We start from the raw sequence: 13,325 nt of genomic DNA on the forward strand, positions 1-13,325 counted from the left end.
TCTCCCCAATCATACTCCTGTTTTAGATTAGTCCTTGTAGGCTCTTTTCTCCGTAATGCCCAGCCCCCCGTGTCTTTAAATTACAATCAGGGCAGAATAACAGGTGGGTTGAGTAGGTAATTTATTTCTCTGAGGTTCTCTATGTATCTTCATAGTCTTCCCCATTAACCAAATTTGCTTTCCTTTGAGAATTCTGTCATAACCACAAGGTTATTCCCCCAGATGTACAGTTTAGGAAAATTAACCTAGCAACAGTAAACAAACTAGACTAGAAAAGGTGGCAATGATAGTGAGGAGATTGCAGTAAACCAGATAAGCGATGGTAGGATCTGGAGTTAGGACAGCGACAGTAACAATAAAAAGGAGACTAATGCAAGAGAGTGTGAAGAAAGGATAGGTTGCAAATTGACTGTGGATGAAAAGAGGAAGAAATCAAAGATGCCTACTTTTGAGCTTCAGAAGCCCTAGGTTCAAATCCTGATTTTGATTCTTACTAGTTCTGGACATACTTATCAACCCCCACTCAATTACTGCTTCTGTGATCTTGATAAGTTATCTCAGCTTCAGTTTCCTCCTCTGTGAAATTGGGATATCTACCAAATAGTGCTAATGCAAAGATTTAAGTAAAATGTAAAGTCCTTATCACAGTGTCTGGTACACAGTAAGTACTAGATAGATGACAGGGGATACCTGGGGCTACCAATAGAAGGTTCAAAACATCAAATTGGAGTAAGGAGTTTGAGCGAGGGTTCAGTAATTCTGTCACACATACCTCCTCCCCGAGAAAGGAGCTCGGGAGGGGCTTGAAAATTTTCCCAACAGTCCTCCCGCTCTTGGGGGATCTTGGTAAAGGATAACCACCACATGGAGTTCTGACCAAAACTGGATTGCAGAAAGCAGTTTGGGGTAGAAGCCCAAGTGAGCTACGTTTCTCTTTTCACATTTTCTTCTAAGATAGCTGGGTCCATCGTGCAGACGCTGACCTTACCTACGTTAGTTTTTTGCATTTTCTGGTTGAAGGAACAGAAATATAAGGTTGGCCGGCTCATATTAATTATATGGATAGGTAAGAAAGCATGAGAAAATGGACTCATCTGCCATGAGAAGGAAGTCACTGAGGATAGGTGAGCTTATCTCATTGAAGACCAACGCTTGTAAGGATTCCCCCACCAAGACCCGCCAAGCCTCTCAGGTATGTTCCCTGGAACGCCTGCCATCCCTCAGACCTCCAGGTGGGCGGGGCAGGAATAAAGGGACGCTTCCTTTAGCTTTGCCCATTCTTAGCAGCTTAGTACCATGTTGATGGGGTGTTATAATTGATTCTAATAAACAGCTAATAACTTCTGCGGGAAGAAGCCGGGAGTCCTCTACTAAGCCCACGATGCAGCGGGTGAGGGGGCCACCCGGAGACCGGAGGGTGTGGCAAGTGAAGGGCGCATGCGCCAGGGGGGTGATGCCAGAGCCGGGAAAGCCTAACAGGCAGAGGCGGGGGGCGGAAACCATGGCAACGCTTTGAGTCGTGGCCTACGCCGTACGTGATGACGGTATGTGGAGCGCCCCTTGCGCCGGATTATGACTCAAATAGCGGCGCGGGCTCCGCGATCTCGCGTGACCACGGGCACAGCCTCGGGGTCTCGCAACAGCAGGAACGGCAGAGGCAGGCGGGCGAGGTCAAGATGGTGGCTCCGCGGGCGGGGGAGGCGGTGGAGGGAGGAGGAGCCAGACCTTAGCCAGCCGGAAACACCGACACCCAGAGGCCTCCCAGGGATCCGCTGCCGCCGCCTCCGCCGCCTGCTCCAGCTCGAGAGCCGCGAGCGGGCGGCGGGGCGGGCGGTGAGAGAGACAGGAGGAGGGAGGGCGGGGGCGGAGTCACCCGCCGGAGCTCCCGCCCCCAGCCGCGCTCCGCGGCCCTGCCCCGCGCGGCCCTGCCCGGCCCAGCCCCGGTGTGGCAGCGGCTCATGGCGGCGGTGGGGCCCCCGCAGCAGCAGGTGCGGATGGCCCATCAGCAGGTCTGGGCGGCGCTCGAAGTGGCGCTCCGGGTGCCCTGCCTCTACATCATCGACGCCATCTTCAACTCCTACTACGATTCCAGCCAAAGCCGGTTCTGCATCGGGCTCCAGATCTTCCTCCGGCTCCTTGGTAAGGGGACTGGGTAGCCTGCTTCCCGGGACGGCTCTGCAGGTCTAGACGTGCCCCAGAGACTCGGACAGGGCGCGCAGGCCGTGGGTGGTGTGTGCGTGTTTGAGAACCACCGTGCCGTTCCTCAAAGGGACGTCTTTGCGGGGTGGGAGGGGTAAGGAGATACCTGTCTCAGAGTTGACGGCGGAGCGGTTGTCCTAGCGGGTCAGCCCCCTGTTGGCTCTGGCCCCTGAGTGAGGCGGGGAGGAAGGATGGATGTGTGAGTATGCGGCTCTTTGCCTGCTGTTTCTCTTGGGGGAATGATTGCTGGCTTACCACGTCTTTATGCGACAGCCTTGGAAGAACAGCAAATCTGCTTACTCCGGTCTCGCCGTGTGTGACCTTGGACTGGTCGCGCCAAGGGGTGGGCCTCAGTTTCCCCCTTTCCAAAATGCAGAATACTCGTACGTTGTCTTTTCTGTTGCATCCATTGGGTCTACATGATCTTGAAGTGTCCGCGGAAATGGCATTTCAAGTGGAGAAGATACAGGATTTCGAATGTCAGATATTGAAACCATTATCAGAAATCCTCATGAAGAAACAGATATTTGTAACGGGTCCTAAAATTTTCCACAAACAAACGGGAAGGTATTGAAAGTGATTATAAAAACGTGGCTAGAACATAAGACATTTCTAAAAAAGACTTCTGAAATTAGTACCTTTTTTGCATATGCATGGAGTGAGAGTTAAAAGCATCTTATATTCCACTTCCCTATCTCTATCTTCACTTAAATCACCAGAGTGAAAAGCATTTATGTGTAAGAGTTTTTTATTTTTTAAGTAATTGAAACTTGGCAAATCTTGTTGATGAGGTAATTCTTGTGATCACTATTTAGTAAACTAACGCTGTTGAAGTCTTGCGGAGGGCGGATTGTTGGTGAGATCCTTCTTTAATTACAAGCCCATCTGTTGCTTTATTCCTACCAAAAAATGGGGTAGTAGTAAATGCTGAAGTTTGTTCTTGGCAATAATAATATTTTACATTTGTATATGTATGGTCCTTTACTTTTGCAGAAGCATTTTCACTGGTATTTTCTAACCTAACCTGTAAATATCCCGCAGAGATGGGTGTTATGCTCATTTTACAATGAGGAAACTGATGGTATTAGAGGACGTTTTGCCCTTGGTACACAGCCAGTAAGTGGTTGCCAGAGACTGGGCTTAAAAATCTTCAAGTATGGTTCACTTTCCTCCTCAGTAAGCTGCAATCCACATACAGATGGCAGAGTAATGCTGGGAGGCTGTATTTTAAACTTAAAGATGTGAAGGTTATGTTCTTTAGCGCAAGACTTCTCAGTAACTTATTGGCTACGTAATCCAAAGCCAATTCACTGCAAAAGTATCTACCACCATTATTTGTGATAAAAATGGGGCTGTGTTTGAGAGGACTCTGCTGTTTATTCTGGAAAACTGCCTGATAACTACAGATCCTCTAAGAATCCCTTTGGAACCAAGTGCTTTGATGCAGTCCTCTTAGCGTCGAGCTAGGGGAGCTTTAAGGAGAGAGTATTTTCCCCAATTAAATCATTAGTAGTTTAAAACATTGAACAGAGTAATCTGCTATTTTTCCTTGTATACTGTCCATGCTTTTTATTTTTGTAATAAATCGTGAAAGCTTGTATTTGGCAGTTTAAAGAAGAAAGTGACCGTAGGTGAATTATTTAACTGCCTAGATTGTCTCATCCTTACCTGTTTAAGGGTGGACGGTGATGGTATCTCACAGGGTTGTTAAGAGCAATAAATGGGTTAGGATGTAAAGTGCTTAGAACAGCACCTGGGATCTATGTAAGGGCTATTAAAGTATTAACTACTAATAAGTTTGATAGCTTTTTAAAATATATTTTTTTAATATTTCAGTTAAGACCATACATTGTTAAAGATATTTTGGTCTTCTGAAGGTATCTGCAGAATGTATATACATATTTGGTGCTGCTTATTTGAAGAATTTGTTCCCAGAATATTATCTGAGTCAGACAAAATATTTTCCAAATCTATCTCCTGGCTTCCCCTTACATTGTGCCAATGTAATTCTGCTAATTTTTCACATTTGCAAAATATTAATTTTAAAATCCTTGTTTTGGTGCCAAAAAATTCATCCTAAATAGAAGCAAATATCTTAAAGTTTTTGAGACCCCACTCAATGAAGCATCTTACATTATTACTAAAAGTGACAGATCTGTGTGTTAGGCATATCAGTGGATAGTAGAAATTGATCTACCTTGTTAGTTTTTTGTTTTTGTTTGTTTTTTAAATCCTGATTAGTTTTATGTGGTAATTGTAGACTTCTCAGTACTCCTGTGTTTAAATCTCAATACTTGTCTACCTTGCTTTTCCCCTTATAAACATGGACATCTATTCACTAAGTAAAAATAAAAAGCATTACCAATTTTATTTGTAGTGTTTGAAGAATTTATTCTTCCTCCTACAAAAAAGAGTAATGACTATACCTTCATTTAGTATCCAACAAATTTTTAGGATTTCAACAGGTGAGAAAATAAAGTGTCTCATTTTGGAGGCACAAATAAGTTACATTACAATATATAGAGTATTTAAGAATATTAAGCTATTTCTTAGGAGGTGTTAAATGCTACATGATACTAAGTCCAGAGCAGCATAATGCTGAATTAGCAAATTTAAATCCAAGGCAGAAAATGCAAACACAGGAGTTTGTTTTCATAGTATTACATCTATTATAATTCTTTGAAGTGGGAAAGGTCTTTCTAAACATCACAGAAAAGCCAGAACTTACAAGTGAAAAAATTGATAAATTTGAGTATCAAAAAAAAGAAAAATATATATGTATGGTAAACTTTTTTTTTCAAATCCTTAAAATTAACAAACTGAAGATAAATTTTTTGCATCATCTGAGATTAGCATCCTATTAAGAGTTTTACTCAGGCAATAGATAAATGGACTGTACACAATAAATGAAATGCAAATGGTCAATAAGCAAAAGGAAAGCACTTAATCTCATAATTAAATGCAGTCAAACCAAAATTTCACCTATCGGATTGGTGAAGGGTTCAAAATTTGATTAAAAACTAATTTGGCAAAGATATGAGGAAATAGGTAAATTATACAATTTTGATTGGCTATATCTTCTATGTGGAGTCAGTTGGTGCTGTCAACCAAAATTTACTACATGCCTTTTGATTCACAATTATGATTTTAGGAATCGGGCCTAGAGATGGCAATTGTACAAAAACTTTGAGCAAGGATGTTCACTGCAACATTATTGGTTATAGTAAAACAACAAATTGTTATTCTCAATATCTATTCAAAGTGAGTTGGTTACTTGTATTATGGTCTAGCCCTACAATAAAGTTGTTGAAAAATATGGTAATTTGTGGTGCTGTAGAAAGATCTGAGAAAATCTGTACACTGAAAAAACAGTGAAGTAGTAGTAATTATGACTGTCATAGGGATAGATCATGGTTTCTTAATTAGTGGCACTGTTGACATTTTGGGCAGGATAATTCATCTGTTTGGGGGACCTGTCCTGTACGTTGTAGGATGTTTAGCAGCTTCCCTGTTCTTTACCCACTAGATATCAGTACCATTCCCCCACTGCCTCCTGCCCAGGTTGTGACCACCAAAAATGTCTCCTGGGAGGCAAAACTGTCCAGGTTGAGAACCACTAGGAGAGACCCATAGAACAGAATACAGACCACCCGTGTTCCAGAAGTAGAACGCAGTTTAGTGAGGTTAATATGGACTATATTCAATTAGTAGTCATTAGTAGTCATTTAGTTTCTTCAAATGGAAAAAATTATAGTGGAGTCCTACCTCATACCAACATATAAACAGTCAGTTCTAAGTGGATTTATACCTAAATGTGAAAAGCAGAACTTTAAAACTTTTAGAAGAAGATATAGAACATTTTTTAAACCTCAGAGTAAGGGCAGAACAATTCTTTAAAAAAATAAGTAAGCAAATGTATAAAATAAAGATTGGTAAATTCAACAATATTAAATTTAAAACCTTTGTTCATTCAAAGGCATCATCAAAAAAGTGAAAAGACTAGCCACAAACCAGAAAATATTTTCATTATACATAACTAACAAAGAATTTGTATTCAGAATATTTAAAGAACTTCTACAATTCAATAAGGAAGAAAGGCAACTCCATAGATAAAAGAGTGAAAGATAAAATGGCAGCTTACAGATGTCTTAGTTCTCCCGGACTGCTGTAACATAGCCCACATATTGGTTGACTTAAACAACAGGAACTTATTAGCTTGCAGTCTTGGAGGCTAGAAGTCCAAAATCAAGGTGTTGGCAAGGCCATGCTTTCTCTGAAGTCTCTAGCCTTGTGGTGGTGGCTTGTTGGCAATCAGTCTCTGCCTCCGACACGTGGTCATCTGTTTCCTTGTGTCTCTGTTTCTGGTTTTCTACCTCCTCTTGTGGCTTGTATTTCCGAGTCCAAATTTCCTTTGTTTATAAGGACTCCACTCATACCGGATCATGGCCCACCTTGATTAATTTTACCCTAGTTTTAATAGGTCCTTTGAAGATGCTTTTACAAATGAATTCACATCCTCAGGACCAGTAGTAGGGACTTGAGCATGTCTTTGTTGGGTACGTGATTCAGTCTTCTCAAAAGAGGAGGAAACCTGGTGATCAGTAAAAATGGGAAGATGCTCTCATATGTAATCAGAGAAATATAATTTAAAAAATAAAAGGCAAAAAACCCACAATATGGGGAAAAAGCAAGAGCATATTTATATATGAATGTTTATGCAAAATGAATTTGTCAGAATGTACAAAAACTTAAAAGTGGTTCTATGTCTGTGGTGCTTGTAAAATTGAGGAATGCAGAGACTAGAGAAACTTGTTTTACTCTTGAGTATTTCCATAGGGTTTATTTTAAAAAAACACAACTATTCACATTACTTTTTAAATAGAAACAAACTTGCAACTTTTAGTTTAAAAGCACAACTCTTTTTATCCTACTAAATAAAAAAAATGAGGGTACCAGTTTTTTACTTAAAATGAAAAATTGATAGAAATATTTTCCTTCTGCTGTTGTTTATCAGTTATACCTACAAATTAACATTGTAGTATATTTTACTGACTTTGTCCCAAATTGCATTGCTTAGGTCTCCTTTGGAGTAAGGTAGTAACATTTATTTCTCTGCTTCTCCATCTTTATTCTACTGGATTTTGAAATGTTTTCCCATGGGTTGTTTTATTTTTTAAAGGTATTTAAGGTAGCTGGAGAGTTGTAAATGTTGTGTGTTCTGTTATTTTTAGTATTGTTTCAATAAAGGTTAAGGGTATGAATGAACTTGGTACACGTAAGAGACCCTTGTTGTGAACATGCATTATGTGTTAATTTTGTTCGCTTGTTTTCGGTTATCTGAACTCTTTCATGAAGTGATTTAATATATAGTTTCAAAGCTTTTGAACAGATTTTGATACCTGCCTCTTTTCGTATCTTGAAAACCTTAGTGAACTTTTCTGATCACTGGAGAGTTGGACTGTGATCACTCAGCTGTGATTTCAGTTAATTCTCTTCTCCAGTGTCCACAGGCGATTTTTCTTCTAGCCTTGCTTAATTTTGCAGGTCTCTTGTAAATCCTGATGAGAAACTCTGTTTTTGGATTAATGCCCTTAGGTCTACAGGATTAATACTGAGAGTTTTATCTGAAGTTGTGAAGGGGCAATGAAATTTTTATTTTATTGATGATATGAGATGGGACTGTTACTTGGGAAAGTTGTTACTTGGGAAGTTGGCTTTTTCCCTTGTAAAAGTAAAATTGATTTCTTCCCACATCCTACAAGTTAGAAGTAGGATGTTTTTCATAGATAGGAACATAAGTACAAAAGAAAATTTCAAGACCCCATATACATGCATACTTTTAAGTAGGAATAAAGCAATTTTATTCTGTTCTTGAAAGCTTTACTCCTCTTTATATCGTGAGAGGTGGGGTGGTAATTTTAATCAGGAAAATACACTATCTGATTGTTACTTGGTAGGTCACATCCAAACTTCATATCCTTTCATCACACAGTAAATTTGTATAAAGTAAAATGTCCCTTTTTCTCCAGAAGTATTTCTAAAATGCAAATTATTCCTTCATTTTTTTGTAGAATTTTATTTAAGAAATAAATTCAGGAGGGAAAAAAGCTATTAGAATAAAAAAGACTGGTTATAAGTTACAGCAGAGTTCATAAAATAGACCCTTGTGAAGGGTAATTTACCACTTTTTGAATAACAAGTTGACAAAAGTAAATTACAGTCCTTGTTTGACTTTTTCTCCTTTAAGAGGCATAATATAGAACTAAAGTTATTTTGGTTTTGCCGTAAGAGATTAGTTGGTTTTGTCTTAATAAAACCTTTTTTTTTCCCCCACTTAGAGAAAGATTATATATGCCATATATAGGCTGAGTTAATTCCTTTTCCTTAAGTTACCTTCCATGAAAAAAGTTTTTAATTCTGCTTGAAAGTCCATTTCCTATTGGAAGGGCCCATTTCTGGCTCCCAATTCTTTGGGAGATTTTTAGTGGCCACTTGCTTACAGAATCAGGCGGTTCTTTTTCAGGGATTTGTTGATCTGGCAGTTGATTATGCCCTTTAGTTCTCCTTTTCACAAATAACCTCACCTTGGCATAGGATAAATTTTAAGTTTGTGGGCAAAGACATCATTTAGAGAAACTAGCCTTTGCTTTTACATGCAGCAGGTTGTGAAAGGCCTCCACAGTAATCTGCAGTCTTTCTTGATTACATGCTGCAGTAAAATGGATGGATGTTTAATTTGACCTCAGAGTTTGTCACCTTTTTTTGTATCCCAAAATCTGGTTTCTCAGCTTTGTCTTACCTTTTCAAAGGTTTAATTTTTTTCAAGCAGGCTGGATTTTATGGTTTGCTGTAAAAATACCATTTAAAATGTGACAGAAACATTTGTTTCCCCAATAAATATTGATTGTACTTATTTTGTACAAAATATTTGGGGATCCATAGATGTCCAAGATAAGATCCTTGTTTGTTTTCGAGGGCACTCTATATTATAGGGTGTATGATACCTACTCATCTACAGTAGCAGGCAGTAAGTATATGATTGTTAGGGGTTTCACTAAGATCTGTTGGTATGCTGAAGGAACAATTATTATCAGAAAGTTGGTCAATAGGATGGGTAGGATTTAAACAGGGATTTGGGAAGTTGGTGGGGGCCATCATTCCAAACAAAGAGAAGAGTATAAACATAGCTGCAATTAGGTAGGGAAAAGCTGTGGTGTCTGGAGCATTGACTTGTTGGGAGGCATATTATGCTAAGGCAGGTTAGATCCTTGAATGCCAGGAAAAGGAATATAGATTTCATTTGATAGAAATTTCAGAGCGATGAAGAATTTTGAGCAGAGGAATGAAGAAAGTGGTGATGGCTTGTAAGTGGATTGGGACCAGTTGTGTTTTCAACGGCAGGAAGACTTATTGGTTTGTGTCCCAGAAAGGAGAGACATAAGTGTTAGCAGAATTTGGCAACTGATTGGCAAAGTTTGAGGGTGTGGGGTAGGGTTGCCACTAAGAGAATAAGGCGTCTTTAACTGAAATGGGGAATGACAAGAAAGAGCTGTTTCCAGTTGCAGGTGAGTTAGATTTTACCATTTTTGAATTTTGCACTTGGACTACGGAACTGAAACTAGGTGAATTTTGGATGTCATTCCATAGTTGAACTCTTTAATAATAATGTTTGTTGAAATCTAATGTAAATAAAATATTTGTTTGTAAGAGGTAAAGAAAGATGGTGCTAGATATATACATCAGACTGTTTACATTAGTTACCTAAAGAGTGGAGGAGGAGATTTTTATTACCGTTTTCTTTCTATGTTTAGGTTTCTGAATTTACTTTTGTAATTTGAAGAATAGAAAGTGTTGACTATTTGGACAAAAAAAGATTCAGTAGTACAGGAAAAAAAGGGAACTTAGAAGGCATGTCAGAAATCTGAAGTAAAATTATCTACAGTAAAAAAAGACTGAATTTGAACTCTTGAGGGAATGCTGTTTAAGGAGAGTGTTTACAATTTGAATTACCTGGAAGTAGAAAATTGAAGTTCAACTATTTCCTACAGAACACTTTTTAAAAAAAATTTAAATGTACTGCGAGGTTTAATAGGAACGAATGTTTCCCATTTTGGTTATTTTTTAACTCTTCATGTTTTTGTTGATGGAATTATTTTAATACTTTTAATGATTATGAAATTAGATAGGACATATTTTTTTTTAAATTTTCAACTTTCTAAAAACTACAAGGGCATCTTCAACACAATTTAGTAATTTGGTGTCAGGCCATGTAGTGCTTAGTACTTGAATTACTTAGAAAATTAGAAAATAAGGGGTGAGATTTAAAAAAATGTTTGGTCTGTCTTATTAACTATGATTTTATAAAAACTTATATTAGCCCTTAAGTTTATATTGTCCTGAGCATCAATTGTATTACTGTTCATAACTTTGAAAACATTCATATTTCCAAATTAAATGAAGATGATCAAAGCTACTTAGTGGATTGACATTTTAAACGTTTCATTCAGATGATCTTTTTCTTTTCTTTTTCTTTTTTAGGTATATTTGTATCCAGTATTGTTCTGATCTTGTCACAGCGATCACTTTTCAAGTTTTACATGTACACCTCCGCCTTTCTATTAGCCGCAACCTCAGTGTTGGTGAATTATTATGCTTCTTTGCACATTGACTTCTATGGTGCCTACAACACATCAGCTTTTGGAATTGAGCTACTTCCTCGAAAAGGGCCCTCACTATGGATGGCACTCATCGTTGTACAGCTCACATTTGGAATTGGATATATTACACTACTCCAAATCCATTCTATCTATTCACAATTAATTATTTTGGATCTCTTAGTTCCTGTAATAGGCTTAATCACAGAGGTACCACTACATATCAGAGAGGCCTTAGTTTTTATTTCTTCCTTGATTCTCACGTTAACTACAGTGCTTGTGTTGGCTCTGAAACTTAAGTGGTTTTATTATTCCACACGGTATGTCTATCTTTTAGTGAGGCACATGTATCGCATTTACGGATTACAGTTATTGATGGAGGACACATGGAAGAGGATTCGTTTCCCAGATATACTGCGAGTCTTTTGGCTAACAAGAATTACAGCACAGGCTACAGTGTTAATGTATATTTTAAGGATGGCAAACGAAACTGATTCTTTCTTTATTTCTTGGGATGATTCCTGGGACCTCATTTGCAATCTTATCATTAGTGGATGTGATTCTACACTAACTGTTCTGGGCATGAGTGCTGTAATTTCTTCAATAGCCCATTATTTGGGGCTTGGAATATTGGCCTTTATTGGATCAACTGAAGAAGATGACAGGCGGCTTGGCTTTGTAGCACCTGTTTTATTTTTTATCTTGGCTCTTCAGACTGGTTTAAGTGGGTTAAGACCAGAAGAGAGACTTATTCGTTTAAGTAGAAACATGTGCCTTTTATTAACTGCAGTCCTGCATTTCATCCATGGAATGACAGACCCTGTGTTAATGTCTCTCAGTGCCTCTCATGTGTCATCTTTTCGTAGACATTTTCCTGTGCTGTTTGTCTCTGCTTGCCTGTTCATTCTTCCTGTTTTACTCAGTTATGTTCTGTGGCATCATTATGCACTAAATACATGGTTGTTTGCAGTTACAGCCTTTTGTGTGGAACTCTGTTTAAAAGTAATTGTTTCTCTCACTGTTTATACCTTATTCATGATTGATGGCTACTATAATGTCCTCTGGGAAAAGCTTGATGATTATGTCTACTATGTTCGTTCAACAGGCAATATTATTGAATTTATATTTGGAGTAGTAATGTTTGGAAATGGGGCTTATACTATGATGTTTGAGTCAGGAAGTAAAATTCGGGCTTGTATGATGTGCCTACATGCATATTTTAACATCTACTTACAAGCAAAAAATGGCTGGAAGACATTCATGAATCGTAGGACTGCTGTTAAGAAAATTAATTCACTTCCTGAAATAAAAGGGAGCCGCTTACAAGAAATAGATGATGTATGTGCAATCTGCTATCATGAGTTTACAACATCTGCTCGTATTACACCATGTAATCATTATTTCCATGCACTTTGCCTTCGGAAATGGCTGTACATTCAAGATACTTGTCCTATGTGCCATCAGAAAGTATACATTGAAGATGATATCAAGGATAATTCAAATACATCTAACAACAATGGATTTATTGCACCCAATGAAAATCCAGAGGAAGTTATCAGAGAAGCTGCTGCTGAATCTGACAGGGAATTGAATGAAGATGACAGTACAGATTGTGATGATGATGTTCAAAGAGAAAGAAATGGCACGATCCAGCACACAGGCACAGCAGCTGAAGAATTTATTAATGATGATACTGACTGATTAAAGTAGCATTTACTAATCATTGAGGTATTTGTTTAAAATTCAGTTCATCCAAAATGAAGTAATATGCTTCACTTCAGTGTATAACCAAGCACAAAAACAGTATCAATGTTGAATCTGTGAATGGTTTTCCGTTTACTGTGATGTGCTACTGTAAATATACCTCTTTAATTACTTCTGGTCTCTTTGGTGACCTAGTTAAATTTGTGTACATTATTGTACATAGAATAAAATGTTTTCACGTTTTTATGACAAAATTTGAACAAACAGCTTTTTAATGTAATGATAATACGGTGCGTCAACTGTGCCAAAGATTCCTCAATGAAACTATATAATGTATCTAACTCTGGACCGAATTTTTTCTTTTGGGTGGGAGAATGAAAATGCTTATCAGAGGAAACCACATAAAAATCAAGGAAATACTTATATATAGTATTTTAAAATACTCTAGGGCAAAATTTAAAGTACCAGAATCGTTTAAGAAACTTGAAATTTGAAAGAAGCAATTGCACTTGTGCTGTTTCAAATGTCATGATTCAGAGACTATGGGAGAACTGAAGGCTTAAAGCTTATAAAAACTAACTTTGGTATAAACCAGAATGTGCTAATTGTTTAATTTTGATACAAAAACAGTATACTTTTTAGTTACTCTATGTTTGCTCTGTTGACATAAATTTTCCTTTCACACTTTTGAAGGGATAATAAAATGAAAATAGTTGGGGTTTTCATTGTTTTAAATGAGGGCATTAGGTGATACAAAAATCCCGATCT

The 13,325-nt window shown here is 38.1% G+C and overlaps 1 protein-coding gene across 1 annotated transcript; it reads left to right on the forward strand.

The window, feature by feature from the left end:
- The first annotated feature begins 1,762 nt into the window (after window positions 1-1,762).
- Window positions 1,763-12,898, forward strand: RNF139 (ring finger protein 139). The gene is made up of 2 exons (XM_058276002.2): window positions 1,763-2,139; window positions 10,738-12,898. Exons 1-2 carry the CDS (start codon window positions 1,959-1,961, stop codon window positions 12,552-12,554), a joined length of 1,998 nt encoding a protein of 665 aa, XP_058131985.1. The 5' UTR covers window positions 1,763-1,958; the 3' UTR covers window positions 12,555-12,898.
- Window positions 12,899-13,325: the final 427 nt, after the last annotated feature.

This window comes from Dasypus novemcinctus, chromosome 14 (genome assembly GCF_030445035.2).
Source record: "Dasypus novemcinctus isolate mDasNov1 chromosome 14, mDasNov1.1.hap2, whole genome shotgun sequence".
NCBI lineage: Eukaryota > Metazoa > Chordata > Mammalia > Cingulata > Dasypodidae > Dasypus > Dasypus novemcinctus.

Coding starts and splice junctions, on each gene's coding strand:
- RNF139 (XM_058276002.2), top strand. CDS start 1,959: ATGGCGGCGGTGGGGCCCCCGCAGCAGCAGGTGCGGATGGCCCATCAG. Junction 2,140..10,737: donor GATCTTCCTCCGGCTCCTTG/GTAAGGGGACTG, acceptor TTTCTTTTTTAG/GTATATTTGTATCCAGTATT.